We start from the raw sequence: 27,996 nt of genomic DNA on the forward strand, positions 1-27,996 counted from the left end.
ACAGCAGATCCCACCAACAAATAATCCACCTGACCCTCTTTTTTTTTTTTTTTTAATGTCCTGTATTTTTGGTCTTGAGGAGAGATAGATGGAGGTGACAAAAAAATTAAACCTTCTAGGTTATGGCATAATAAGACTCTAGAAGGGGACGCCCTAGGTGGGTGAAGGAGAGTTGCTGCTGCCCCTTTATGTCTGTGTGCCTCACAGCTCACCATGGGTTTCCTTGCTTGGGTTCCTGTTGCCATCCCTCAACCCACTCCTCATCCCCTCCAAGAAGCCATCTGACACACACCCTGTTCCCTTCCTTCTGTTTGCCTTAGCACAGCTGGGGCAGACTGACTTCCATGGGAGTTTTGCCAAAAGCCAAAGGAAGTAAAAAGGAATTTATTATTGAAAGTACAAAATGATTAAATACAGTGATGTTTCCAGAATTCAGTTTTCTGATCTTGCTAGGACTCCATCCCCGTCAAACCAAAGATAACCTCCTGTCCCAGCATCTCACCTTTCCCATTCTTAAAGATTCTACTGTAGCATCTGATCAACTTTTGGAATTCCTTTTAAGACTCTCCTCTACAAATACTCTATATCTTGTGAACTTGGAAGCTGGTTTATAAGTTACTATGGACAGATCCTGTGTGAAGGGCATGAACAGTAGGGCCAGTGATACTTCTAGCCACAGCGTACCAATGAGGAAACACAATTTGAAAAATGAAATGATGCACACGTCTAATCCCAGCGGCTCAGGAAGCCAAGACAGGAGAATGGCAAGTTCAAAGCCAAACTCCCTCAGCAGTTTAGCAAGACCCTAAACAACTTAGTGAGACCCTGTCTCAAAACAAAAAATAAAAAGGAGGCTTGTAGCTCAATGGTAGAGTGCTTGCCTAGCATATGTGAGGCACTGGGTTCGATCCTCAACACCACATAAAAATAAACAAAATAAAGGTATTGTGTCCATCTACAAGTAAAAAAAATTTTAAATATAAAATTAAAAGGGCTGGAAGTGTGGCTCAGTGGTAAAACACCTCTGGGTTCAATCCTCGGTATAAAAAAAATGGTGAAATGACGTGTTCAAGGCCCACTTACGGAGATAGAAGAGTAATGATTTGAACTTAGTGCTCTGTCTATAAGCCATTCCCAAGGCATTTCTTTTTTGTTGAGACAGTTCTAGCTACATTGCAGAGGCTGGCCTTGAACTCATGATCCTTCTGCCTCAGCATCCTAAGTAACTGGAATTAAAGGTGTAAGCCATTAGGCCTGGCTCCAAAGGACAGTTTCTAAATTCTTGCCCAGCTGAAGCACCCCTCTCAAGATACACACATGAATCTCAGGAAGCAGGATTTATAAATCTACCCACTTACATTTAAAAACAAAACAATTTAAGCATAATGCACACAATAACCACTAGTCCATATGAAACTTCCTTCAACAACTGAATCCCTACCCTCTCACTTTTGAAGACATTCTGTGTCTTCTGTCCCTTTCCTTATCTTGTAAGCCAGTGGAGACTTCAGCAGGAAGGCTGTACACCTCTGAGCTGTGGAGCAACAGGAGAGTCTCTGCCCTTGGAGAAGGAAGAAGGAATGTGGGGGGATCCATACCTACACTTGGCAGGCCCACCTACCCTTGGCATATTAAGAAGCAGGCATGCATGAGTGTCAGCCCTCTCTGGAAAAAAAAGGTTGATGTTTTTTGGTTTCAACAACAAACAACTGCCTTGGGGGCTGGGGAGATAGCTCAGCGGTAAAGCACCTGCCTACCAAGCATGAGGCCCCGAGTTCAATCCCCATCACCACATAAAAAATAAACAAAAATAAAAAATGATATTTAAAAAAATCTGCCTTGGAAATGGCTTATAGGCAGAGCATTAAGTTCAAGTCTTCACTCTTCTATTTCCTAAAAGTGGGCCTTGAACAAGTCATTTCACTATTTTTCCCCTCTGGGGAACAGCCATGAGGAGTATGGGGTGTGGCTGGCAAATGGAACCTGGAATATGCTGCAGGGAAAGAGCTCAGCAAAAGGAAGATGTCCAGGTCTGGGGTCAGGGGTACAACTCCACAGTGTGCATATGGTACATGATGTCAAGGGGGAGAAGATAAGGAAGGAGTTGGTGCTAAGGAAGGGAGGGAAGTGAGCTGGAAGTACAGCTTAGTGGTAGCATGTGCAAGGCTCTGGATTAAAGGCCCAGCAAGGCAGAAGTTTAAAAAAATAAAAAGGGAAGAAACAACAGATGAAGATATGGAGAGAGAACAGTATTATAGGTCTTTAGCTCCCTGCCAGGTGGCTTTGTCGTGGTCTGTGTGTATGTATACCACGCTCACTGATGATACCACCTGGGATGTGTGCCCTCTGGTCTGAAAAGAACAGCAAGCCTCCCTATGAGAGCACCCTCCACCTACCCCCTCCCATCCCCCAAAAAGGCTGATGGACTGATGGTCCAGTTCTTTATTTAGAAACCTGATTGTTGAAGAACATAGCGGGTGGGTCTGCACCCCACCCTCTTTGCTGGGACTGTGTCTGAGGTATGTGCAATGGTCTCCCATTTCCTCAGCAACAGAGGTGAAGGATCCTCGACTCAGAATTGCAGATTGTAGAGGACAGTGGGAACAGGGAAAGGGAGAAGGAAATCCCAAGTCAATCCAAGAGATGGGGGGTAAAACAACTCCACACAGCAACAGGGCAGGGGTGGGCAGCCACTTTCTTGGAGCCTGCTAAACGCCCTGCTAGTTCAAAAGATCTCACTGAATCTCTAGGTAGGAGGAAGAAAAAACCAACAAGTTGGGGGATAATAGCAAGGAAAGCTGAGGAAGAAAGAAAGAGCATATGGGGGAGCCTGGGAGAGCAAAATCCCAAGCCCGATGAGGTGTGAGGCAGCTGGGTAGCTCCAGCAGAACTCACCCCATGCCCTCCACACCCTAGAGCTGGGGGCTCAGATGCCTACAGCTCAGCTCCTCTTCACCATTTTGCCTTCAGGGCCCCAGGGGTGGGAGATGAGGAGGAGGCAGGGCCATTCAGGAAGACTCTGTACTCTTTGGAGGGTCTTGTTGTGGTAGTTTCAGAAGTCAAACTCATCCAGGTCCCCTGTGCCTTCTCCATCTTGAGAGCCCCACACTCGGCGATAGTTGCTCTCCAGTTCTTTTTGCCGCTGGCGCTCTTTGTGGGCTTCTTCAGCTCCCTGCACCTGGTGGGAGGATAGGGGTGAGCAGGAGATGCTGTCTGGGGGCTAAGGGAAGTGCTGGGTGTTTCAGGATCCAGAGAGGTACTGAGACTGGGAGTGGTGAAGGCAGGGACTAGGAACACAGATTCCTAAGGGGCTCTTCCTGAATGGCAGGCAGCCCATACTCAGCCAGAACATTAGCTTTGCTTTACAGTCTTACAGACCACAGTTCAGCATGGGGCAAGGCTGGGACATGCCATTGTGACTCTAAACCATACTCCCAGCAGCACAATGTGCTAGAAGAGGGAAGGCTGGAGTTGGGGACTTTGGGGTAGGATGCCTCACCAAAATATTGAAGAAAATCTCCTTGAGGTTTTTCGTGTCCTCATCAGTTAGCCAACGTGCATCCTCCTCAGTCCCTTCAGCCCCAGGGCGGACAATTTTGATCTCAATTTTCCCTGTAGAGCAGCAGTATGGGTAATGAGGAGGGAAGGCTGGGAGCCTAAGGGCAGGTCCCCTGCCCCCAGGTTCCCAGCTGAAGTTTCCAGTCCACCTTGACCCAGCCCCTCCACTTCAGCGGCAAGCCCTTCCAACAGCTCTTAATCAGCCCGCCCTCCAGGGCCCACCTTCAGCTGTGAGTCCCTCCCTCTCCAGCAGTTCTTTCACCAGCCCCTCGATTTGTTTCAGTTGTGGGTTTTCCCGTTTCATCTCGAGGACAGTCAGATCCTGATTGGGGCCTCCGTGACGGAGCTTGGTGACCCGGACCCGGACTCTGTGCTCAGGATCCTCCTCTTAGAGGGGGAGACACACAGGGAGACACAAAGCAGAGCCGTGACTCCAGGGTTAGGGGCTAGGGTGGTCACCTCTTCCTAAGCCGTGAATTGGTTTTGGTGGCTATATATGTCAACATGTAAGTGAGCCAGGGCTCAAAAAAAAAAAAAAAAAGCCGTCCCCCACATCCCCACCCTGGCCATCACTATAGCATTGTTTCTTCCCATCCCAGCCAGTAATTCTGCTCATCATCTACAGGAAAATGTCTGTTTTCTGAAAGCAAATATCAGGCTGCCTGCACCAACAAAGAAGTTTTGTTTTAAGGAGCAGGCTGGAAAAATGTAGTTTGGGTCTCCACATTCTGGAACTTTACAGACCTTTCAATGTTTACAGAAAGAATGAGGAAGGTCTGAAACTAGAATGTTCCATCTGGAATGTCTGATCTCCACATCTATGGAATTCCCCTGTGGCATGAACACAAGGGGATACAAGAAAGAAAAACTTTAAAAAGTTTTGTACAGCCTGGTGGCTTATGTGCCACTGGGCTTGCCTATTCATACCCTGACAGCTGGGGACTCTCCCAGTGCAAAGTCCTAAAGTTGACAGACTTCACAGATTGTGGTTTTCAGCATTTATGCTCATGGCCAATCAGATTATATCTATGAGCCAGCCAGAGTGGTAGGCTCTGGATGCACAGAAAGCAAACCAGAAATCAAGACAGACATACTTAAAGGCTGCTTTCCAAAAGCATGACTAGGAGGTCATGCAAAGGGAAGACAGTGGTAAGAAGTGTTCTAGAAATCAGGAAGAGAATGTGCACTCTCAGAAGGGAAAGAACACGGTGCCCTCCAGGAACAGCACCAGCTGAGGGATAGAGACAGCAAACCCAGCTGCTCCTTCTTATCTGACAGCTCTCACCTGTAGGGTGGGGTGAGGGTGGAGGCTTTTTGGGGACAACTCTCTTTTTCTTGTACTTTTTCACCAGCTCTGGACTCTGTTTTTCCTCCAGCTTTTTGATGAGTTTGTTAAGTGTGGATGTCAGAGCCAGCATTGCCCGATCACGCTCCGACTCCTTCTTCAGCCCATCTGGGTCCAGCTCCTTTTCTGTCTGAAATGCCCAAGACAGGGCAGAGAGTCAAGGGCCTGGGGAGTTGAGGACAGTGGGTTTGCTTTTCTCTGCAGGATTCTAATAACTGGGTCTTATCCCTTTCTCTATTGTCTCTTCCCTATCACCCCCTTTTAATTAAGTAAACAACCATCATGTTGAAGTGCCCTGTGCCATGACCTGAGCTGTGCTCGGTGCTGTACCATCCTGCCCCATAGGAGCTGGCAACTGTGGGAGCCTCAGGAATAAGAGCTGGACTTGCCTCCTGGATGATATTCTCCAGCTCCCGTTCCATGCCAGCCTTCACCTCTGAACGGAACCGCTCTCGGTCTGATGGGAGCAATATCCCTTCCAGTTCCTTCTCAAATTCTCCCAGTAATTGACGTTCATCCTCATCCTCATCTTCATCATTGTCCTCTTCTTCTGCCTCACCCTGACGTTCTGTGTCACCCTTTCCCTTCACTACAGGTTCCTGTTGAGGGGCTTCCATAGCATCATCTCCAGGCTGCTCTTGGCCAGCATTTGGCTTTCCCTGGGTAGAAAGAAAGAAAAACAGTTTTGGTGTTCTAGTAGCAAATCATAGGGGATAGACAGGCAGTGGTGGGGTGTATGGGGGGGACTCAGAGTCAAATACAGGAGTCAGCTCTGTCAATTCAGTTCAGATTACAGGAAAGGGGTGTCTTTAAATGCTCCCAACCAAAAGGTATGACCACCCCTCCCCCAAGCAGGTACCATACCTTTTTTGTTCCACCTTTCAGCTCTTCTATCAATCGAATCAAGTCTGCAGGACTCCGAATAACTTTGACCTGTACGTTGTTCTGAAAATCTGAGATGAGAGAATAGGTATGGACTTGTGTTTTAAATTCTGATTCCTTAGGAGAGTCAATGAGAGACCAAAGAGAGGGGCATGGTATCTGTCTGAGAGCTGAGATGGGGCAAACACATCCTACAAGGAGTACTGGCTTAAGATGGGCTCTAACAGGGAGATGGATACTACAAGGTGCTAAGTCTCCAGGTCTTCCACAAACTTCTGAGTCCCTTTCTTTGCAAACTCTGGCTTTTGGGACTACAGAAGAAATTCTGGGGCTAAAGGCTCTTCTTCTCTGGACCTTCTCTCTCCCCTTTCCACAAATATTAACCATTCATTATCTGTTCAGTTCTAGGCATTCTATTATGAATTAAAGATCCAGGTCAAAGTCAACGAGTGGTGGAGCCTCTGAGCTTTGCTATCTCCCTCAAACAGTGTTGCTGTCCATAATGAGTACTAACTCAGGTACAAGTGAATTCCCTGGGGCTGGATGTAGCTCAGTGATAGAACATCTGTTTAGCAACCAACACACACACAAAAAAATTTTTTTTCCTGCTGGCCTGTCTAACCTCCCTCCCAGGGGTTAGCTATACCTCTGCTCTCCCCACCCCCAGTCCTGTTAATCCTACATTACACTCAAGCATAAGCTGTAAAAGAGAAAGAGAGGGTTGATTCACCATCAGGAGGGCCTGGAGCTGGATCCACTGCAGCCTCAAGGTTCAGGTCTTGCTCCTAATTAGGAGAAAAGAGCTGATTCAATCACAAAAGCTTGTTTATGCCTAGCATGCTCTTCAGGAAATGGTTCTGAGGCTATCCTTACATCCCTGAACATATGTAGGTCACCTCATAGTGACCTCCCCATCCCAAAGCCCAGATCCAAGCTCATAAAAGAAGTACATGGGAAGATGGTTCTCACCTCTGCTTGTACCTCTTCTCCTCCTGGAACCGGGTCCTCTGGTTGATGAAGCATCTTCCAAAAATCAGATTCCTTACTGTCATCCTTGGTTGGGCTTGCACCTGGGAAACAGAGAACAGAAGGGAATCTAGAAGGAGGAGAAAAAGGAAAGGAGAAAATAGGATGGGGTATGCTGCCTCCTCAATTGCCAAAAGGTGAGAACCCATGACAATCCTTCAGCCCAGCCTAATCAGTCAGTACAGACCAGTAAGATTAGAGGAAAGGAAGCAGTAGAGGTCAGTTTCATGGAACAAGTAAAATCAGGTCTTACCTGCTTTCTTTGGAGGCACTGCCTCAGACTTGGTCTCACTCCACATTTGGGGGTCCAGGTCTTGGAGCTCCTCTGTGATTTTGTCGTCATACTGCTTTGACTCTACCAAGAAACAACATGCAACAGGATAGGGACACATTCTTATCTTACACCTGAACCTCCCTACATCTCTCCTTCCTCTTCCAATCACTCACCAGCTTGCCTCTGAAGGTAGGCCATGTACTCCTCAGGCTGCAGGGAGGGGTGACAGAGAATGGCCTGAGGAGCAGCACTGGGTGGAGGACGGAGGAGAGGGTGGGGGCAGAGCCGAGGAGTCCGAATAGTTAGCACATAAGAGCAGGACAAGGGCTCATCCACACGATCAATGTAGTCCCCAGAGATACTTGCACCCTCATCACAAAGGAACTGCCAGGACAGAATGGAAAATATATTGTAATTACTGCCAATAAATGGCTTTAGTCCTTGGAGTAGCTATCTTTTATTATATGCTTATTATGTGTCAGGCACTGTGCATACACTGTGTATATGACACATTACATAGATTAGCTCATTTGATTGTCATAAAAACCCAACAAGGCCGGTATTAGTATCAACTTTGTGGCTTAAGAAACAGATTTGATGTGAGGAAGAAACTTGTTCAGCTTGACTGGCTCGTAAATGGTAAAATAGGAACCAAACTCAGGCAGCTTAATTGTAGGTAACCAGCCAATTTTTGTTTTTTTACTTATATTTTTTATGAATATATATATATATATACACACACACACACATACACATATATATATGTATACACACACACACACTCTCTCACACACACACACACATTTATTTAGAAATAAGTACAAGTTGTTTATGGTAAAAAACAACTTCAAACAGTTCTAAGGTCCTAATTATCATTCAGAAAGACAGTGAAGAATTTGGCTCAATGGCACATGCCAACAAACCCAGCAATTCAGGAGGCTAAGGCAGGAGAATTGCAAGTTCAAGGCCAGCCTCAGCAATTTATCAAGGTCCTAAGCAACTTAGGGAGACCCTGTCTCAAAATAAAAAAATAAAAAGGGGCTGGAGATGTAGCTTATTGATAAAGTGCTTCTGGGTTAAATCCCTAGTAGTCCCCCCCGCCGCCAAAAAAAAGAGTGAAGATACTGATTAATGTTGGCCTTTAATAAATTAAGCACACATTATTGTAATTTGTGTTTACATGATGAGGGGGAGCTGGGGATTGAACCCAGGAGCTATCTATCACTGAGCCACATCCTCAGCACTATCTACCTGTTTGTCTATCCATCCATCTAGCCATACTAGGGATTGAACCCAGCGGTGCTTTAACACTAAGATACATCCCAGACTGCACCCCCACACACACTTTTTTTCTTGAGACAGGGCCTTGCTAAGTTGCTGAGGCTGACCCAGACTTGCAATCCACCTGCCTCAGCCTTCTGAATCAATGGGATTATAGCTATGTGATACTGCCTGCCCTGCTCTTTCTTTTAATATTTATTTTAAAAATTACAATGGCCATGCTAGGGTGGATATGGTGGTACATGCCTATAATCTCAGTGGCTGGGGGACTGAGGCAGGGGAAAGGAAAGTTTGAGGCCAGCCTGGGCAGTTTAATGAGACACTATTTCAAAATGAAAATCAATCAATCAATCAATCAATAAAAGGCTAGGAATGTAGTTAGTGTTATATCACCCCTAGCTTCAATCCCTAGTACCAAAAAAGGTAAAAGAAAGAGAGGTCTTATAAGGTACTACTTCTGTAGCATTAGGGGCTGGGCAGTCTTGCTTTAATTTGATAACTGCTAAAAATGTAAAAAAACAAAACATCCCAAGTCCTTGGAGATTTTCCTAAGAACATATAACAAATGATGAAATATTTAAGAAAATATACTGAATCTTTAACAATAGGAGTTTGTGGCACTTGAGCCATGACCTACTCCTTCCCCACCCCACAGCTCAGCAGCTCAGTCTGACAGAAACTCCACTACAGGTGAGTATAGTATGGTCAGAAAAATGAGGCTTCCACATTAGTCACAGATGTGGTATTTTACAACGAGGCATAGGCTGTCCATATTGCTCAAATCCTCCCCAGATTCAAGTCTTGGAGACTAAATCCCTGGCAAATTTGGCCATGAGATCAACAGTTCTCTTCCTCCACTCAGCTCCACTCACAGGGCAGAGGCTTCATCTCGAGTACAAGAGGATAAGAATCTGAGGACCCTGATTACATTCACTTGAGCTCACTCATAGGGTGAAGGTTTCACATAAGAAGATGCAAACTGAGAGATCAGAGGCTCTCATCCCTGCTCAGTTCCTTTCTAAAAAAGCAGGACGGTCACTCCTGCAAACTACTGACCCTGACACCAGCTCCACAGCAAGGTCTCAAATTTTGCCCAGGGAGAGAAGATCACAAGAACAGGGAGCTCCAAATCTGTCCAATGGACATGACTTTAAGTGAAACAGAATAGGAAAATTCAAGGTTGCCAAGATAATTCAATAGGATTAATCTTTCCAACAAATGATGCAGGAACATCTGCATACCTGCATGTAAAAAAAAAGGAAGGTGAACTTCTGCATAATACTACATGCAAAAATTAACTCAAATGAATGAAAGATGTAAAATTTAAAACTCTTACACGAAAAGATAAGTGTTAAGTCTTCATAACTTCAGATGACACTAAAGTTGAATAGCTACGATGTCAAAAGCAAAAGAAACAAAATAAATAAGTAGATAAATTGGACTTCATCAAAATCTAAAGATTTTGTGGTACAGAGGGCACCATCAAGAATGTGAATTTAGGGCTGGGATTGCAGCTTATTGGTAGAATGCTTGCCTAGCATGTATGAGGCACTGGGTTTGATCCTCAGCAGCGCATAAAAATAAATAAATAAAATAAAGATATTGTGTCCATCTACAACTAAAAAAAAAATTTTAAGTGTGAATTTATAACACACAGAATAGGAGAAAATATCTAAAAATCATGTATCTGATAAAGAACTTGTACCCAGAAGATATAAAAATGCTTATGCCTCAATAACAATGAGACAAATACCCAAATTAAAAAACAGGAAAATTATCTGATTAGACCAAACAGTAACTCATTGAAAGCTGTTAATATATATTAATATCACATAAGAGATTTTCAAAAATTACTAAATTAGGTCACTTTGTAATATTAAAAGGTTCAATTTTGGAAGAAGTTTAATTTTAAAATTGTAATTCTTTATCTTGTTCTTGTCTGTCTCTCTCAATTTACAGCAGGAAATTTTGTCTGTTTTGTTTACTGAAATATTCCTATAGCAACGAGAACAATGCTTATCACAGAGAAGCACTTCATAAATATTTGTTGAATAAATAGCCCAAAGATACAAAGAATAACAATTGACAGTATAAGAAGGAATAAATTGAACAACTAATAAGGAATAATACACAAATCCATAATTATATCAGGAGACCAATAAGGATACAAGAGATTTGAGCAATGTAATTAACAATTATGATCTGTTAAAATGCATAGTCTACATAGTAGCCAACATTAGAGTACACATTCTTTTCAGGCACAAAAAACAGTCACAGAAATTAATGTATATTGGACTGTTCTACAAACTCAACAAACTTAAAAGGCCTCAAGTTAAATGGTACAACTTATCTGACCACAATTTAATTTAGCAAGAAATCAATAAAAGATAATTAGAATGAACCCAATTATTCAAAGAAGTAACTTACAAAAAACTCACAGTTCAAAGACAACAGTGATGGGGATGTAGCTCAGGAGCAGAGTGCTTTTGTGCCTAGCATGCACCAGGTCCTGGGTGTGATCCCCAGCACCACAGAGGAAATAACAGAAGTAAAAATAATACATCAATATTTAGAATTGAAAATTATTGTTCATCAAAGCTATGAAACGAAAAGAGAAAGAAAAAGAAAGATATCTAAAATCTGATCAGGACCTACCAGATCTACCAATTTACAGGAAATAACAGGAAGACTAAAAAATACATTAAAAGAAATTCTTGGGGCTGGGGTTGTGGCTCAGTGGTAGAGTGCTCACCTAGCATGTGAGAGGCCCTGGGTTCAATCCTCAGCACCACGTAAAAATAAAGATATTGTGTCCAACTAAAAAATAAATATTTAAAAAAAAAGAAATTCTGAGGATGCAACTAGCAAAACCAGACTATGGAAAACTGTTGTATTTCACCATGTAATAGTCACAGACTTTATTTTACCAAAAAAAAAAAAAAAAAGGGGGGGGTGGGATTTTAACCATTATGTGAAGCTTTTTGTGAAAAACAAAACAAAAAACACCTTTTCTCCTCCTGAAAACTCTTTCTTCAGCTGTTTTCATGATGTTTAGTGAACATAATCACTTTCTGCTTGAAGTCCGCAGAATAGTTTTTTATTTACCCACAATCAGAAAGAAATGCTTCATACATTAATGTATTGCTGGTAGACAGAAATGTAGTTAGCCGTTGTGGGAAGGTTTGAGTCTTACCATATCATGCAACTTAGGCGTGGCAGCTTCGTCTGCCCACCTGCTCCCTTTGCACCTATCTCCGCTTGAGCCTACAGCTCTTCATTAGGTTGGGTGACAATAGAGGTAGTATTCCAAGGCTCTAAACCACCCAAGTCAGCTTTTGGAAATACACTTAGATTGTGCATCTGCTAAGATCCTAGGTTCATGGCTCATAGTGTAGGAGAAGACAAATGTACATCCATATGCCATTGGTGAGTACAGTGCTGCACTGTTTACCTTTTAAGCAGATGTCAAATAGAATCATATCATGCCAGATTATGCAAGTAAGGGTTATAAAACATTTTTTGGACTGAAAAAACAGGATGTTACAATTATGCAGTGAAATACGGTACAGTAAAAAGTTTCTTCACCAAACTGTGAGGAAATAAGAAAAGATGGAGGGGCTATCAAGATATTAAAGACTTAAGAGCCACAATCTTCCAATATATTAAATTAACCTTATTTGGGTTGTAAGTCAAAGAAGCCTACTTACCTACCTACCTATAGAAATATGATAATTAAACTTAGAAAATATCACATATTGGATGGTCATAAGAAATTATTATTTTAAAAAAATCTTTTCTTTGTATTTTATTAATTTTTAGTATGATATGGCATATACTTAAGTTTTTAAGAGTTCTTAACTTTTAGGGTTATAGAGATATTTATAAATGAGCTGGGCTTGATAGCACATGCCTGTAATTCCAGCAGCCTGGGAGGCTGAGGCAGGAAGATGCCCAAGTTCAAAGCCAGTTTCAGCAACTTAGCAAGGCCCTGAGCAACTTCGTGAGACCCTGTCTTAAAAGATAAAAAGGGGCCTGGCATGGTGATAGACACCTGTAATCCCAGTGGCTCATGCCGCAGTCTGGCTGGGCACAAATAACCGAACGGCCACGAAGCACTTGTAGGTTCAAACAGCAACTCTTTATTCCCAAACTCCACCAGCACACTCCACACAGGCTCACCGGGGAACACTCTCACCCTCCACCAGGCTCCGGCGCACTCCAAAGTAGTGGGCGCCCTATTGCCAGACAGCAAAGGTCTATATACAACTGAATACATAGCTTAACTTAACCATCATCATCTCAATGGCTCGCTGGCGTCACCTCTTAACCACTCCTTCTGGCAAAATGCCATGCGCCATCCCGACCCGGCTGTGGCGCTCAACAGGCTCAGGAGGCTGGGACAAGAGGATCTGGAGTTCAAAGCCAGCCTCAGCAACAGGAGGTGCTAAGCAACTCAGTGAGACCCTGTCTCTAAATAAAATACAAAATAGGGTTGGGGATTTGAGGATGTGGCTCAGTGGCCAAGTGCCCCTGAGTTCAATTCCTGGTACATCCCCCTCCCCCCCAAAAAAGATAAAAAGGACTGGGGATGTGGCTCAGTGGTTAAGAGCCCTTGGGTTCAATCCCTGGTACCCCCCAAAATGAAAAAGAAATATTATATTATTATATTCATAAATGAAATAATATGATGTCTGTGATCCACTTCTATATTTTCTGGGAGTAGAGGTGGTAGTGGGGGGGAGGTAGGCAAGGGGGTAAATGAAATGGCTTGGCCATATTTGTTGAAGCTAGGTAATACGCAGCCTGTCACAGCACAATTATCTCTGACTTTATGTGGTTTTATATTTATTTTTGGGGGGGAGGGGTTTTACTATATTGCCCTGCTTAGCCTCAAATTCCTGGGCTCAAGTGATCCTCCTGCCCTTCTGCCTCAGTCACCCAAGTAGCTGACATTATAGGTATATAGAATCATCCCTAGTTTGATTTTTATAATTGTTCCTTTCTTTATTTCTTCTTCTTCTTCTTTTATACTAGGGATAGAACACAGGGCCATGCACATGCTAGGCAAGTGCTATCCCACGGAGCTACATGCCCAGCCCAGTAAGATTTTAAAAACTAAGCCTTAAATATACATAACCTACACCCAGAAATTATACTTAGGATATATTTACACATGCACAGATGTGTAATATAATAATTTTTTTTGTACCAGGGATTGAACTCAGAGGCACTTGTATTTTATCTAGAGACAAGGTATTGCTGAGTTACTTAGGGCTTCACTAAGTTGCTGAGGCTGGCTTTGAATACATTATCTTCCTGCCTCAGCTTCCCAAGCTGCTGGGATTACAGTCATGTACCACTGTGCCCAGCATCTATAATAATCTTTTTAGTTGTAAATGGATGCAATACCTTTATTTTGTTTATTTTTGTTGTTGTTTTGTTTATTTTTATGTGGTGCTGAGGATTGAACCCAGTGCCTCACATGTGCAAGGCAAGCACTCTACCGCTGAGCCCCAGCCCCTATAATAGCAAGGCCCTAAGCAACTTTGAACTCGCAAGAGATTAATTTTTTAATAAATAAAAGAAAAAGTAGGCCCTAATCTCCATCATATGGGATTACGCCCCAACTTCCTTAATAAGACTCCTATAGCGCAAGAATTAAAATCAAGAATCAATAAATGAGATGGATTCAAACTAAAAAGTTTCTTCTCAGCAAAAGAAACAATCTGTGAGGTGAATAGAGAGCATACATCTTGGGAGCAAATTTTTACCCCTCACACATCAGAGAGATCACTAATCTCTAGGGTATATAAAGAATTCAAAAAGCTAAACACCAAAAAACCAAATAACCCAATCAATAAATGAGCCAAGGACCTGAACAGACACTTCTCAGAAGATGATATTCAATCAATCAACAAATATATGAAAAAATGTTCATCATTGCTAGCAATTATAGAAATGCAAATCAAAACTACTCTAATTTTTCATCTCACTCCAGTCAGAATGGCAGCAATTATGAATACAAACAACAATAAGTGTTGGCGAGGATGTGGGGAAAAAGGTATGCTCATACACTGCTGGTGGGACTGCAAATTGGCACAGCCAATATGGAAAGCAGTATGGAGATTCCTTGGAAAACTAGGAATGGAACCACCATTTGACCCAACTATCTCTCTCCTCGTTCAATACCCAAAGGACTTAAAAACAGCATACTACAGGGACTCAGCCACAACAATGTTTATAGCGGCACAATTCACAATAGTTAACTTGTGGAACCAACCTAGATGCCCTTCAGTAGATGAGTGGATAAAAAAAATGCGGAATTTATATACAATGGAATATTACTCAGCAATAAAAGAATAAAATCATGCCACTTGCAGGTATATGGATGGAGTTGGAGAATATAATGCTAAGCAAAGTTAGTCAATCCCCAAAAACCAAATGCTGAATGTTTTCTCTATGGGAGAAATAGAAGAACCCCAGATAGGGCAGAGGGGTGAGAGGGGAAATGAGGGGGCATGGGATTAGAAATGATAGTGGAATGTGATAGTCATCATTATCCAAAGTACATGTATGAAAACATGAATGGTGTGAATATACTTTATATATAACCAGAGATATGAAAAATTGTGCTCTATATGTGTAATATGAATTGTAATGCATTCTGCTGTCATATATAAATTTTTAAAAAAATTAATAAAAATTTTTTTCAGTGATGGGGATTAAATCTCATGAACTCTACCACTGAGATACAACCCCAGGCCCACATTTTTTTTTTTTTTCAGTTGTAGATGGACACAATACCTTTATTTATTTATTTATTTATTTATTTATTTATTTATTTTGTGGTGCTGAGGATCAAACCCAGTGCTTCATGTGTGCTAGGTGAGTACTCTACCACTGAGCCACAACCCCAGCCCCCCAATCCCAATTTTTATTTTAATGACGTAACAATTGTTCATATTTATGTGATATAGTGTGAAAATTTGATACATGTAGACAATGTGTAATGATCAAATCAAAGCAATTAGCATTTCTTTATCCTTAAACACTTTTTTTTTTTTTTTTTGGCACTTAGCCACTAAGCCATATCCCCAGCCCCTTTTAATATTTTATTTAGAGACAGAACTTGCTGAGTTGCTTAAGGACTCACTAAGTTGCTGAGGCTGGCTTTGAACTTCTAATCTCCTGCCTCAGCCTTTTCAGCCATTGGGATTACAGGCGTGTGCCACTGTGCCCAGGTAAACATTTATTTTATAAATAATCTTTGTGATAACAAAATATTGGAGGAAAAGCTATTTAAATTAGTACAGTAATGGTGACAGGACAATGGAACATACATGTAATGGAATATTATACAGCTGTAAAAAACAAATAAGAAAGCACTAGATGTACTGCTATTGAAAGATCCCTAAGAATTATTGTCAAGGCAAATAGAAACAAGGAAGAGGTGTACTTACTATATTTTGTGTATGAAGAGAGAGAAAGGAAATCAGAATCTTTATTAATAACTGCTGGAAATAACAAAACAAAAAAACTAACTAACTAAACAAAAACAAAAAGAAGCTGGAAGAAGACATGAAAAACTAAGAACAGGGGTTCCCATGGGGCAAGGGCAAGTTGAGAAATGAGCAAGTGAGAAATAAGTCTTGGAAGGATACTTTTCACTGTATGTCTTTTTATACTTTCTGGGTTTTATATCATGGGAAAATAATATCTATTTAATAATTAGATAAGGAATTTGAAATAGCCATAAAAACTTGTCAGAGATATAAGTAGTACTTGCAGAAAAATTTATAAGAGAGCTATTAGAGAAAAAGAAAAGGTAAAAATGAATGAGATAGGCATTTCAATAAGTTAAATAACAGTAAAAATAAAAAAAGTAAAAGGAAGGAAAGATTGAAGATTAGAGTGGGGACTGAAGGGCAGGAGGACTGCAAGTTGGAGGCCACCTCAACAACTCAGCGAGACCCTCAGTAACTTAGTAAGAGACTCTTTTTCAAAATAAAAAATAAAAAATGCTGGGGATGTAGCTTAGTGGTAAAGTTCCCCTTGGTTCACAAAGAAAGCGTAGTCCAAGATGACTTTACAGGTGAATTCATATATTTCAAGAATAAAAAGTTCCTATCTTACATAATCCTCAGAACATAGAAAAAAATGAAAAGATTTTTGAATTTATTTTTTAAGGTTACCATGATCATTCTAACCAAACATTAGAAGAAGAGTACTAAGAAGGAAAATTACAGGTCAATATCTCTGATTTACTTATATATAAAAGTCCTTTTATTTATTTATTTAGGTACTAGAGATTGAACCCAGGGGCACTCAACAACTGAACCACACCTGGAGCCCTTTTATTTTATTTTATTTAGTGACAGGGTCTCACTGAGTTACTTTGAATTCTCAATCCTTCTGCCTCAGCTTCCTGAGCTATTGGGATTACAGGTGTGCACCACCACACTGGGCATAAAAATCCTCTTAAAAATTAGCAAATTGAAACAGGTGCAGTAATCCCAGAGACTTGGGAGGTTGAGGCAAGAGGATCGCAAGTTCAAAGCCAACCTCAGCAGTTTAGCAAGGCCCTAAGCAACTTAGTGAGATCCTGTCTCAAAATAAAAAATGAAAAGGGTTGGGGATGTGTTTCAGTGGTTAAGCACCCCTGGTTCAATCCCCAGTACCAAAATTTTAAAAAAATTTAGCAAATTGAATCCTGGAAGATATGAAAAGAATAATCAAGGATAATACATATGACTAGTTGGGTCCATCTCAAGAATGAAAAATTAGTTCAACATTAGAAAACCTATAAATCATTTCTAAATTAAAATAGGCTCAAAACATATGGAGGAAAAATTAATAAAACCACCAAATCCACCATTATAGTAGGAATTTCATCATACCCCTTTCAATAATGTTTGATCAATTCAACATAAGATTATAGAAAATTTGAACAATATGATCAGTATCATTGGTTTTGAGACAGGGGTTTGCCATATTTCCTAGCTAGTCTCAAACTTCTAGGCTCAAGAGATTCTCTTGCTTCAATCTCTTGGGACCACAGGTGTACTGCACCCAAGCACTGATTAGAGAAGCCTGAACTGAGTTATTAGAAAAAGTATATGCTGGGGCTGGGGATATAGCTCAGTTGGTAGAGTGCTTGCCTTGCATGCACAAGCCCCTGGGTTCGATCCCTAGGAACAAAAAACAAAACAAAACAAAACAAAAAAAAGAAAAAACATATGCTTTCAAGCACAAACATACCATTTTTAAAAATTCATCACAAAGAAAGTTTCAACAATCATCAAAGAATCGTTGACAAAATGGCACATTATAAAATCAACAACAATCTTATAAAAATAACAAAAGCAAAACATACTTGTTTAGAAATATAATAAGCATAATTTTAAATAAATTCTGAGCAAGGTCAAGATGAAAATGGAAGTACCACATGTCAAAATTTGAGAGATGCAACCAAAATAGTACTTAGAGTGAAAAGAATAGCTATAAATGTATAATTAAGAAAGACTAAAACCAGAGAGGTAAGCATCCCACTCAAGAAGTTACAGAAATAGGGGCTGGGAGTATATAGCTCAGTGGTAGAATGCATGCTTAGCATTTGCAAGACACGCATGCACACTTGTACACACACACACACACACACAGAGTTACAAGAATAGTTGTAAATCATAATACAGTCAAAAGATTGATCTTTATAATGCATAAAAAGTCCTTATAAATTGAGAAGAAAAAGCTCAATAAGCCAATAAGAAAACAAGCAAAGAACATGGATTATTGAAAGAAAGGAATAAAAGAGAGACAAACAGCTCTTAAATAAGATTACATCTTTTCATAAGAGAAATGCAAATTAAAAACACACTAAGAAATAATTATCATATCCCTGATGATTGGCCCAAATCCAAAACTTTAAAAATACACCAGGTTGGCATGGCTATAAAGAAATTGGCATTCTCATACATTGCTAGAAGGAGCGTACTTTACCTAAGCAGGGTAATTTGGCAGTACATACCAAAATTACACAATTCTACTTCCAGGAATTTGATCTACATATATTCAGTAGATACAAGATTATTCATTGCAGCACTTTTGTGTTAATAAAGATTTAAAACAGGGGGCCAGTGTTATGGTTCAGGGATATGGTTCAGCAGCAACTGATTGAGCATTTGCCTAGTATGTGTGAGGCACTGGGTTCAATCCCACATAAAAGATAAATAAAATAATGGTATTGTGTCCATATACAACATATATATATATATATATATATATATTTTTTTTTTTTTAAAAGATTTAAAACAGGAGGACTGGGATAGTAGCTCAGCAGTAGAGTGCTCACCTAGCACATATGAGGCACTGGGTTTGATCTTCAGCACCACATATTAATAAATAAAATTAAGTTATTGTGTCTACCTAATAGCTAAAAATAATTAAAAAAAAAAAAAAACAGGGCTGGGTTTGTGGCTCAGTGGTAGAGCACTTGCCTAGCACATATGAGGCACTGGGTTACATCCTCAGCACCACATAAAAATAAAGAAATAAAATAAAGGTATTGTGTCCATCTACAACTGAAAGATATTTTTTAAAAAAATGTAAAATAAGCTAAATGTCCATCAATAGGGAACTGATGGTACAGATGTATAACAGAAGAGCAGCAACTGAATATAAGAACAAGGGAGGTTTTTATATATTAATCTAGACAGAGCTCAAAGAAATGCTTATAAGTATATCTTTAACAATCTGAGAATAGAAAAAGAAACTAGCAGTGGGGGTTGGGGAAGTAGATCAGTGGGAGAGCATCAATTTAGCACGCATGAGGCACTGGGTTCAGTCCCCAGAAACACACACATACACACAGAAAACTACAATGGTTACCCTTTTAATGAAAATGAGAACAGGCTGATGAGAGCCAAGGGGTGTTGAGATTTTTCTCTGTATACTTTTAAAGCACTTTTACATTTGAGCTATTTTAAAATTATGAAATTTTTAATTGTTGAAAAATACAAAAATCTAGAATGAGAACAGAATACACAGATAAAAAAGGAAAGGAATAATTAATATAAAATAGTGAAGATATTAATAAAATAATAAAGAAACAACAGAAAAGATAAACAAAATCAAGAACGGTTCTTGGACTAATTAAATAGATAAGTCTCTGGCAACAAAACTGACAAAAGGAGAAAAGGCAAAATCAACATTAGGAATAAGAAAGGGGAAACAGCTATAAGAACAGATTATTAAAAAATAAAAATACTATAATTTTATGCTAATACATTTGAAAATTTAGGCAAATAATGGTTTTTGAAATTATAAAAACCTTCATGTGTAGCAAACCTAAAAAGCCTCAATCATTAAATACATAAGTAGTAAAAAATTATACCTCCAATATAACAGTTCTGTTATATACTGTGGGGATAGAATAGCCTTACAGAGTTCTATCAGATCTTGAAAGAATATATTAATCTCTACCTTAGCAAACTATTCCAGAGAACTGAAAAGGAGGGAAATTCCTCAAGGCAGTTTATGAACTCAATATAACCTGATATCAAAACAAATAAGGATAATATAAGAAGAGAAAATTACAGATCCAAATTACTTATGAAAACACCCATAAAAGCCAATTACAGTATTAGGATATTGAATATAGTATCTGTTAAAAAACATTTTATGATATCAAACTAAAAAGCTTCTGCATAACAAAGGACAGGGCTGGGGCTGGGACTCAGCAGTAGAGCGCTCACCTGGCACGTGCAAGGTGCTGGGTTTGATCCTCAGCACCACATAAAAATACATAAATTTAAAGGTATTGTGTCCAATTACAACAACAAAAACTTAAAAAAAAAAAAAAAGCTTCTGTACAACAAAGGAAACAAGAAAAAAGAGACTCTACAGAATGGGAGAAAATATTCTAAAACTACATTTGACAAAGGGTTAATAACCAGAATATATACGGAACTCAGATAATTCCACATTAAGAAAATCAAATAATATGACTAAAAATAGGCAATAGACCTAAATTGACTTCTCAAAGAAAGACACACATAGCCAACAAGTATATGAAAAGATGCTCAGCATCACTAATTAATTGGGAAATGCAAATCACAATGAGATATCACCTCTCTCCAATTAAAAGTTATTATCAAGCCGGTGCAGTGGCACATGCACATGTGAGCCTGGGTGACTTGGCAAGACCCAGTCTCAAAATAAAATTTAAAAAACAAAAACAAAAAAACAGGCAGGGGTCAGCCGTGGTGGCACATGCCTGTAATCCCAGTGGAGGCTGAGACTGGAGGATCTCGAGTTCAAAACCAGCCTCAGCAACATCGAGGTGCTAAGCAACTTAGTGAGACCCTGTCTCTAAATATTAAAGTACAAACTAGGGATGGGGATGTGGCTCAGTAGTCAAGTGCTATCCTAGGTTAGTTCAATGCTAGGTTACCCACCACCACCAAAAAAAGAAAAAAAACTGTGATATTACTAGAATCATGAAAGAAATGAATAGGGATCTAAATTTATTTAATTCCATATTGCTAACAATTTGTATCCAAGCCCTTATGAAGACTGCTCTTTCAACAAATACTATGCACTACTTCTACTAAGGAGGCATGGGGACCATGAAACTTCACCATGCCTGATGGAGTTGGAGGATTTACCCAATCACACAGAACATTAACTTGGGAGTCCATGAGGACATAAGAACTAAAAATGAAAAGCAACCAGACAGAAATGCCCTCAGCGTTCTGCCATCAAACCTCCAGAGTCACCAGCAAAAACACCATCCTTTCATTTTAGGTACAACCCCAGAGCCCTCCTCCTGAGGCCAATTGTTCTTCCTGTGTTCTGTTTCTTGGTTCTGTCCATATTCTCTTCTCATTCTTTCTTCTGTACATCAATCTCTCCTGTCTACTGCAATTAGTGCTTACCTTTCCCCCATCCTTCACATCCAAACTTCTTCAAAGATTCCCACTTCACTTTCCTCAACATTTACCTTCACTCCATTGAAATTGTTCTGGCAAAGATCACTGAGACTTTTGCCATTGAGTCCAACCAATGGGCTGGTCAGGGGCGATGCGATATAGAGGATTCATACTTTTCATCGGGTTCCTTTTCCCCACTAACTGAATTTTTTATTTCCATGTAAATATTTTGCTTTTAAAATAATCCTTGTCATCACCTCCATATTAATATGCCCCTCTGTGATATTATTTATTCTGCTTGTTGTATTGTTTACTTAACATCTATCTCCTGAGGGCAGGACCAGATCTCTTGGTCATCCTTTTATCTCCAGAAATACAATCATAAGCAGTTTTCTTTTTTTGGTGGGTGGGGGTGGGGTGGGGATAGGGTACCAGGGATTGAACCCAGGGAACTCAATTACTGAGCCACATACCTAGCCTTTTTTTTTTAATATTTATTTTTTAGTTTTCAGTGGACTATTTTATTTTTATGTGGTGCTGAGGATCTGAACCCAGCGCCCCGCGCATGCCAGGCGAGCGCGTTACCACTTGAGCCACATCCCCAGCCCCCATACCTAGCCCTTTTTATTTTTCATTTTGAGACAGGATCTCACTAAATCTTTTAGGGCCTAAGTTGTTGAGACTGACTTGAACTTGTGATTCTTCTGCCTCGGTCAGCCGTCTGAGTCACGGGGATTATAGGTGAACACCACCATGCCCAGCTCTTAAGCAGTTTTCAATCCTCCTCTTCCTTGAAAGTTCAGAGCAGTCAACACCATGGATCTGTCTTGAGACTCTTTTTGGGTTCCATGTCACTGTAGTCCTCTGTGACCTCTTCTTAGTGAAGCTCTTTTCTGTCAATGTTTTCTATGATGGCTTCCTCAAGTTCTGTCCCCCTTTCCTCACCATATACTGTTTATATGAAGATTTCATGGATGCCCATGTCCTCCATCACAACTGAGATGATGATGACCCCCCATCTCTGGCCTTTCTCCTGAGTTCTAGATCCTGTAGATCCATAGTATCCTCAGAAATCTCTACTTGGATGACTGATGGCCTCTATAAGTATCATATTCAAAATCAAAGTCATCTTGTTCTTTTACAAACATTCCTTTTCCCACTAATCTCAGTAAGAGGAAATACCATCTATCCAGGAATCATTCTTGACTCCTCCTTCTTATGCTATTGATCCCACCCCCTCCCGGAAATATCTTTCTCAATAAATCACTTCTTCATCCCCAAGCCACCTTTATTTCTCACCTGGATTTCTACAGTGTCTATAACTAACCTCTCAAACATTTGCTAATACTCCATCTAGAGTGAGCCTTCAAAACCAAAACTGAATGTCATTGTTAGGTTTACAATACTTCATGGCTCTCCATTATCTTGTGGTTATCCAAATTCCAGTTACAGAGCCCTCATGATCTGTGATCTGTCCCCTAATGACTGCCCAGCCTCATTTTCCACATCTTCTTCCCATGATTATCCCTCCTGTGGACTTTTAGGACATGCCACTGGCTCCTGTTCCCCAGGCCTTTTGTACTTATTGTACCTTTCACCTGGCACTCTTCTTACCCTCTCCTGCCCCACCACATCTGCTGGGCTGGCTTCTCATCCTTCAATCATCAGTTCAAAAGTCACTTTCCCACAAGGACTTCCCTTTATCCTATACTCAGTTCCTCTACTGTGTGCTCCCTTGCTGTGCATTTCACCAGTCACAATGTTTATCCCGCTTAGTTGTGATGGAAGCCGTGGGTATCAATGAAATACTTCTAAGAAACAGTATATGGTAAGGAAAGGGGAACAGAACTTTGAGGAAGCCATCATAGAAAGCATAGGCAGAAGGGGGCTTCACCAAAAGAGGATAATACAGTGATATAGGACCCAAAAAGGACTTACCTCAAGGACAGACAGGACCATGATGTTGATCTATCTCCTAAAGGCAGGATGAAGGCTCTCAGTGCACTGGGTATGTGTTCAATAGATAAGAGGAAGATATGGTCTTTGACCTCAGTTACCAGCCTACCAAAAGTACAAACACTGAAAGAACTCATTAGAACACAATGACGTTAAATGCTATGATAGTCATGTAGATGCTGGAGGGTATACAGATGTGAATGTCTGTATGTGAAGGACCAAAGGAACTCAGCTTTCTGGGTTATTCAAGAAAGGTGACATTTGAACTGGCTTATAACTCATTCCATTCATTCAGTGGAAAAGTGGATACTACTTGGTGCCAAGCACCACTGCAGGCACTGAGGATACAGCAGAAAATAAGGCAGACTGTCCCTTCCTTCTTGGATCTTATTTTAATAGGGTTATGCAGAAACAGATATTAAACAATTTCAGATAATGATACATGCCTTGAAACACTATCATTGTAAAACACTGTAGCTGCTCACCAGGATGGGAGTGGAAATGTGTGTGTATCAGATCTCCCTATATAGGTGTCATTTAATTATATCTTGAATGAGGGGATAGAGCCAGCCTTTGGAATACTTGTTGGATGAATGTTCTAGGCAGAGGGAACAATGAGACACCTTGGTTCAAAGGACAGAAATAAGGCCAGTGTGGCAGAAATACAATGAGTATTTTTATCTCCAGCCTATATCTTGTCCCTGAATTCCTGAGTCACAGAGCTAACTACCAAATGAAAATCACTACTGGGATGTCTAACAGGCATCTCAACCTTCATATGTCCAAAACTAACCTAATTTCTTCCCTTCGCCCTGCTCCTTCACACTTCAATAAGAATAATTCTATCATTTCAGTTGCCCAAGTTAAAAACCTGGGAATCATACTTACCTCTGCCCCACAGTCAACCCATTAACAAATTTTATTGGCTCTACCTTCAAAATATATCTAGAATCTGTTTCCCACCACTTCCACTGCTACTACCCTAGTCAGTGCTAAAGCTTTGGATAGTATTCTTTGTACAAAGAATCACTGAAGGTTTCTAGCACTGAGAAGAAACAAGTGCCTCTAGTGATATGTTAGAGTTAGCTCAATTAGCTCACAAGAGCCAAGTGGTAAATTTTTGCAAATGTTGCAAGATGGATTATATCACATTGATAGGAGGGAATATTTATACCACAGATATTGATTGGCAAAAGCTGCAAATCAGAACTTCTCGCCAATTCGGGGATATGCGTATTCAACACCTTCCAGCACCCAATTGCCTGTGCAAATCTTTATTACAGAAAAATAACTGATTGGTGCCATGTGGTTCTCTACAGGTGTGTATGTTTTTGACTGTATTAGAATCACCTGAACTTTTTCTACCATATAGCTGCTTAACTGCCTACCTGCCTGTCTCCACTCAGTTAAGGACTACCAGATTAGAACTGCTTGTTAAGAGGTTACTGATAGTGCTGCAGATGAGAAATGAAGACACCAATCATAAGAAAGGAGAATTTTAGAAATACCTAGTTAAAATCATGAATGGGCTTTGTCATTCACTCAGAGAACTATATTCCTTTCTTTCATCTTGGTTCTTAGTAATTACAGACACCAGCACACAATTGCCTGTGAAAATCAAAAGACTCTGATTCTTTTGTTAGCCATCTGTCTTCCTCTCTAGATGGTGCATTACTGAAGGTCACTAAATCTTCACATCTGAGACCAATGCCTCAACACCCAACTATAAGACCTTCGTAAAGAGATGTTAAATGAAGAATGCAGAACAATGAAGCCAAGTGAATTGGCACATGTCTGTAATCCCAGAGATTCATAGGCTAGGAAGGAAGATTGCAAGTTCAAGTAGCCTTCAGTTCAACTAGCCTCAGCAACTCAGCAACATCCTGTCTCAAAAATTAAAAACAAAAAGGACTACGGATGTAGCTCAGTGGTAAAGTGCCCCTGGGTTCAATCCCTGGTACCAAAAAAAAAAGAAAAGGCAGGACAATGAAAGAGGAAGAGTCAAGAACTGACACCCAGGTTTACAGCTTATGTGACAAAAAGGAGGAATGTGGCTGAGGGTACACTAACAGGAGGGGAGGATCTGGAAAATGTTGACTTGAAATACCTCTGAATAGTCAGACAATGACATCTAGCTAGCAGGGAAATGAGTCTTAAACTTTGGGTTCAGGCTCTAGGACAGACCTTCTCAACTAAACATGCAACACTACTACCTCCCTCCCTTAGAATGTGGATTGTCAATGAGGTAGTATCAACTTCCCTTCCTCAAGACTCACCCGAACCTCAGCCTCCCGGGGCCTTCCATTGAGGTCACACTTGGATCCGTTACCATAGGTCTGGCTGTGGTAGCGTTTCAGCCGATGCTGCTTGGAGGCCTGGAGAAGACATCAGGTGGTGGTGGGGGGGGACATAAGAAAGACAGCAAGGTGGAAAAAGGCACTCTGCCCCCACAGGGACTTTGAGAATCCAAGCCCTAGGGGACTTTGTCTTGATGGCTACCAAGCCCCAAGAAACACATCAGCTAATCCTCGCCTTGTCCCAAATGTCAGTCTGCAGTCAGACCCATCTCTCTCCCAACCCCACACTTCTCCCACCTTGGCTGTCTCATCATCCCAGTCGAAGGCCGATTGGTAGTAGCCGAGATAGAGGATGTCACCTTTGATCTCTGAATCTGCAAGAAAAACCACAATGAAGTATGTCATTCTCTCTCTCTCTCTCTTTAAATACTAGGGATCAAACCCAGGACCACATGCAAGTGCTCAGCCACTGAGCCACATCCCCAGCCCCATGTCATTCTCTCTTAAGAGGACAGAAAAACCATAACCAGGCTCAAAATAACATGGTGAGTGCTCAACAGGATAGGAAACAGTGTTGAGCATCCAGGTGAACATAGGCCTCGATTGTACAAGTTTTTCAGAGCACAGAAATTGTTCAATATCCGCATATGTTTAAGGATCTTATCCTTAGTAAATCTTGATAAAAATGAATGGAAAAAAAAAAGACTAGAAGAGAAGGAGACTGGGGAGGTAGGTCACCTTCTATATTAGGGTGCTGAGAACTTAGGGAAAATGTAGGAGTGATTCACCTTCCATGTGATACTGCTGGATGTGGCGTCCATAACAGAATTCATAGGTCCACCAGTCCTTGGTCTGACAATTAAAAAATGAAAAATCAGGGGGACAGAGTGCAGATCCCTTTTCTTAGAACCAGAATCTTCTGGCTTATCTACTTCTCTCCCTCTACTTCCACACTAATTTTTCAAGACTCTCAGTGAGCAGGGACAGCTGTTTTCTTTCCACGATTGGAGATATACCTCTAAAATCTGGCTGTTTTCCACCTGTAATCTTTCCATTTCTCCTGTTTTAACTTTTTTTAAATACTTCCCCCTCCTCGTAAAGAAAAGAAGTCATGGTATCCTAGAAGCATTCAGACCAGGGAAACAGAGAAGGCCCTAAAATCAAGTATTACTTGAACTTCTACCACATTTCTTACACTATTTTAGCCACTAGGGATACAGCTTTGACAAGATAAATTCCCTGACCTCATTAGTGCTAGTTTTCAGACCAACAATAAACAAACTGATTCATCTAATAAAATGACTTTGGATCACGAAGAATGATATGATGAAAATAAAGTAGGATACTGGGGCACAGGGTGATAGGATAGGTGGTAACTTATGTGGGCTTCTCTAATGAAGGGCCTGCCCGTTCTACCCACACTGACCTTCTTTAGGCACCTCAATCTTGATTTAACCTAGTTTGAGATATTTTATCCTCTCTTCTATATTTAGCAAAGTGTTATAGAGTCTTTGCTTCTTTCTTGTCTGGATTATTATGTCTAGTCCAACAAAAGCCTCAACTCCTACAGGTCCTCTAGATCCTGCTCCACTGTTCTCAGATGGACTGTTAGTTCCCAAGCCCTCGTTCCATTCATCCCAATTCTTTCACCTTCAGCAGGCAGGGAGCATCTCTCATTGGGCTCAACAACTCAGGGATCCCAGGCCCTTGGTAGGCAGGTGCCTCCTCCTCCCTTTCACGCTGGAAGTGAATAGCTCCAGCTGGCAGGCGACACTCGTAGCGCTGTTTGTACTTAGAAGAAACAATCACCACGTCCGAAGCCTGGGTCAGGGAAAGAAGGGAGGGTCGGAGACATGGAAGCAAAGAGAGGCTGGTATCAGAGAGAACAACGAGATCCCTCTTCAGACCCTGGGGAAGAGCCCAGTCGAAGACAAATCCTCCAGCTGTACTGGGGTATGTGTGTGTTGGGGGCGGGTGGAAGGATACTCCCACTTATCCACTGGGGCGGAGTCTCAGTGTTTTCTTGAGGAACTGGAACCTGAGGCCGACAGTAGGAAGCCCCACCCCTCCCATGCTGGGTCTCTGGGGGAATGCGTCTGCCTGAGATCCCCAGGTGTCACCGTAAAAGCCCTACCTACGCTTCCGGACTCCCTTAGTCTCCTACCCCAGATTCCGCAGCTGCCCTTTCTCCTCTACCTTTCCTCCTCTTTCTCTTCTCCCCAGGACCCTCGTCCCTTCTACGCCTCCTCACCTGCCCTCCCAAGACAGGCAACGGCAGGATCTGTATTCCATATCGCATTTCACTCAGTTCTTCCAGGTTCAGGCTCCCAACACCGCCTGTCAGGCTTGCAGGTAATATGAAACCCAGAAACAGCAGCCCCAACAGACTGGACAGCAGCGTTTCCGCCGCCATCTTTCGTTCCCTTTCTTATCCCGACACTCCTTCCGCCC

General features: G+C 41.1%; 1 protein-coding gene across 2 annotated transcripts; it reads right to left on the reverse strand.

The window, feature by feature from the left end:
* Positions 1-369: 369 nt before the first annotated feature.
* Os9 (OS9 endoplasmic reticulum lectin) lies at positions 370-27,989 on the reverse strand. 2 transcript variants are annotated; one of them, XM_046466765.2, is made up of 15 exons: positions 27,797-27,989; positions 27,196-27,366; positions 26,334-26,397; positions 25,843-25,919; positions 25,525-25,623; positions 7,259-7,469; positions 7,065-7,166; positions 6,755-6,855; positions 6,516-6,570; positions 5,768-5,856; positions 5,293-5,562; positions 4,844-5,033; positions 3,781-3,945; positions 3,500-3,612; positions 370-3,178 (listed from the first exon to the last, which is right to left on the reverse strand). In XM_046466765.2, the coding sequence occupies exons 1-15, from the start codon at positions 27,956-27,958 to the stop codon at positions 3,053-3,055; spliced, it is 1,995 nt and encodes a 664-aa protein (XP_046322721.1). In that variant the 5' UTR covers positions 27,959-27,989; the 3' UTR covers positions 370-3,052. The 2 variants fall into 2 exon arrangements, with proteins under 2 accessions (XP_046322721.1, XP_046322722.1); XM_046466766.2 differs by lacking the exon at positions 3,781-3,945.
* Positions 27,990-27,996: the final 7 nt, after the last annotated feature.

This window comes from Marmota monax, unplaced genomic scaffold (assembly GCF_021218885.2).
Source record: "Marmota monax isolate L192 unplaced genomic scaffold, Marmota_monax_Labrador192_F-V1.1 WCK01_AAM20220418_F8-fsc00151, whole genome shotgun sequence".
Taxonomy (NCBI): domain Eukaryota; kingdom Metazoa; phylum Chordata; class Mammalia; order Rodentia; family Sciuridae; genus Marmota; species Marmota monax.

Bases quoted from the DNA above. Each gene is read 5' to 3' on its own strand.
- Os9 (XM_046466765.2), bottom strand. From the start codon at position 27,958: ATGGCGGCGGAAACGCTGCTGTCCAGTCTGTTGGGGCTGCTGTTTCTG. The intron at 26,398-27,195 runs GTGAAAGAATTG...TTTAATTGTCAG, and splicing joins ATGCTCCCTGCCTGCTGAAG to ACCAAGGACTGGTGGACCTA. The intron at 5,857-6,515 runs GTGAATCAACCC...CTCTCATCTCAG, and splicing joins AGCTCCAGGCCCTCCTGATG to ATTTTCAGAACAACGTACAG.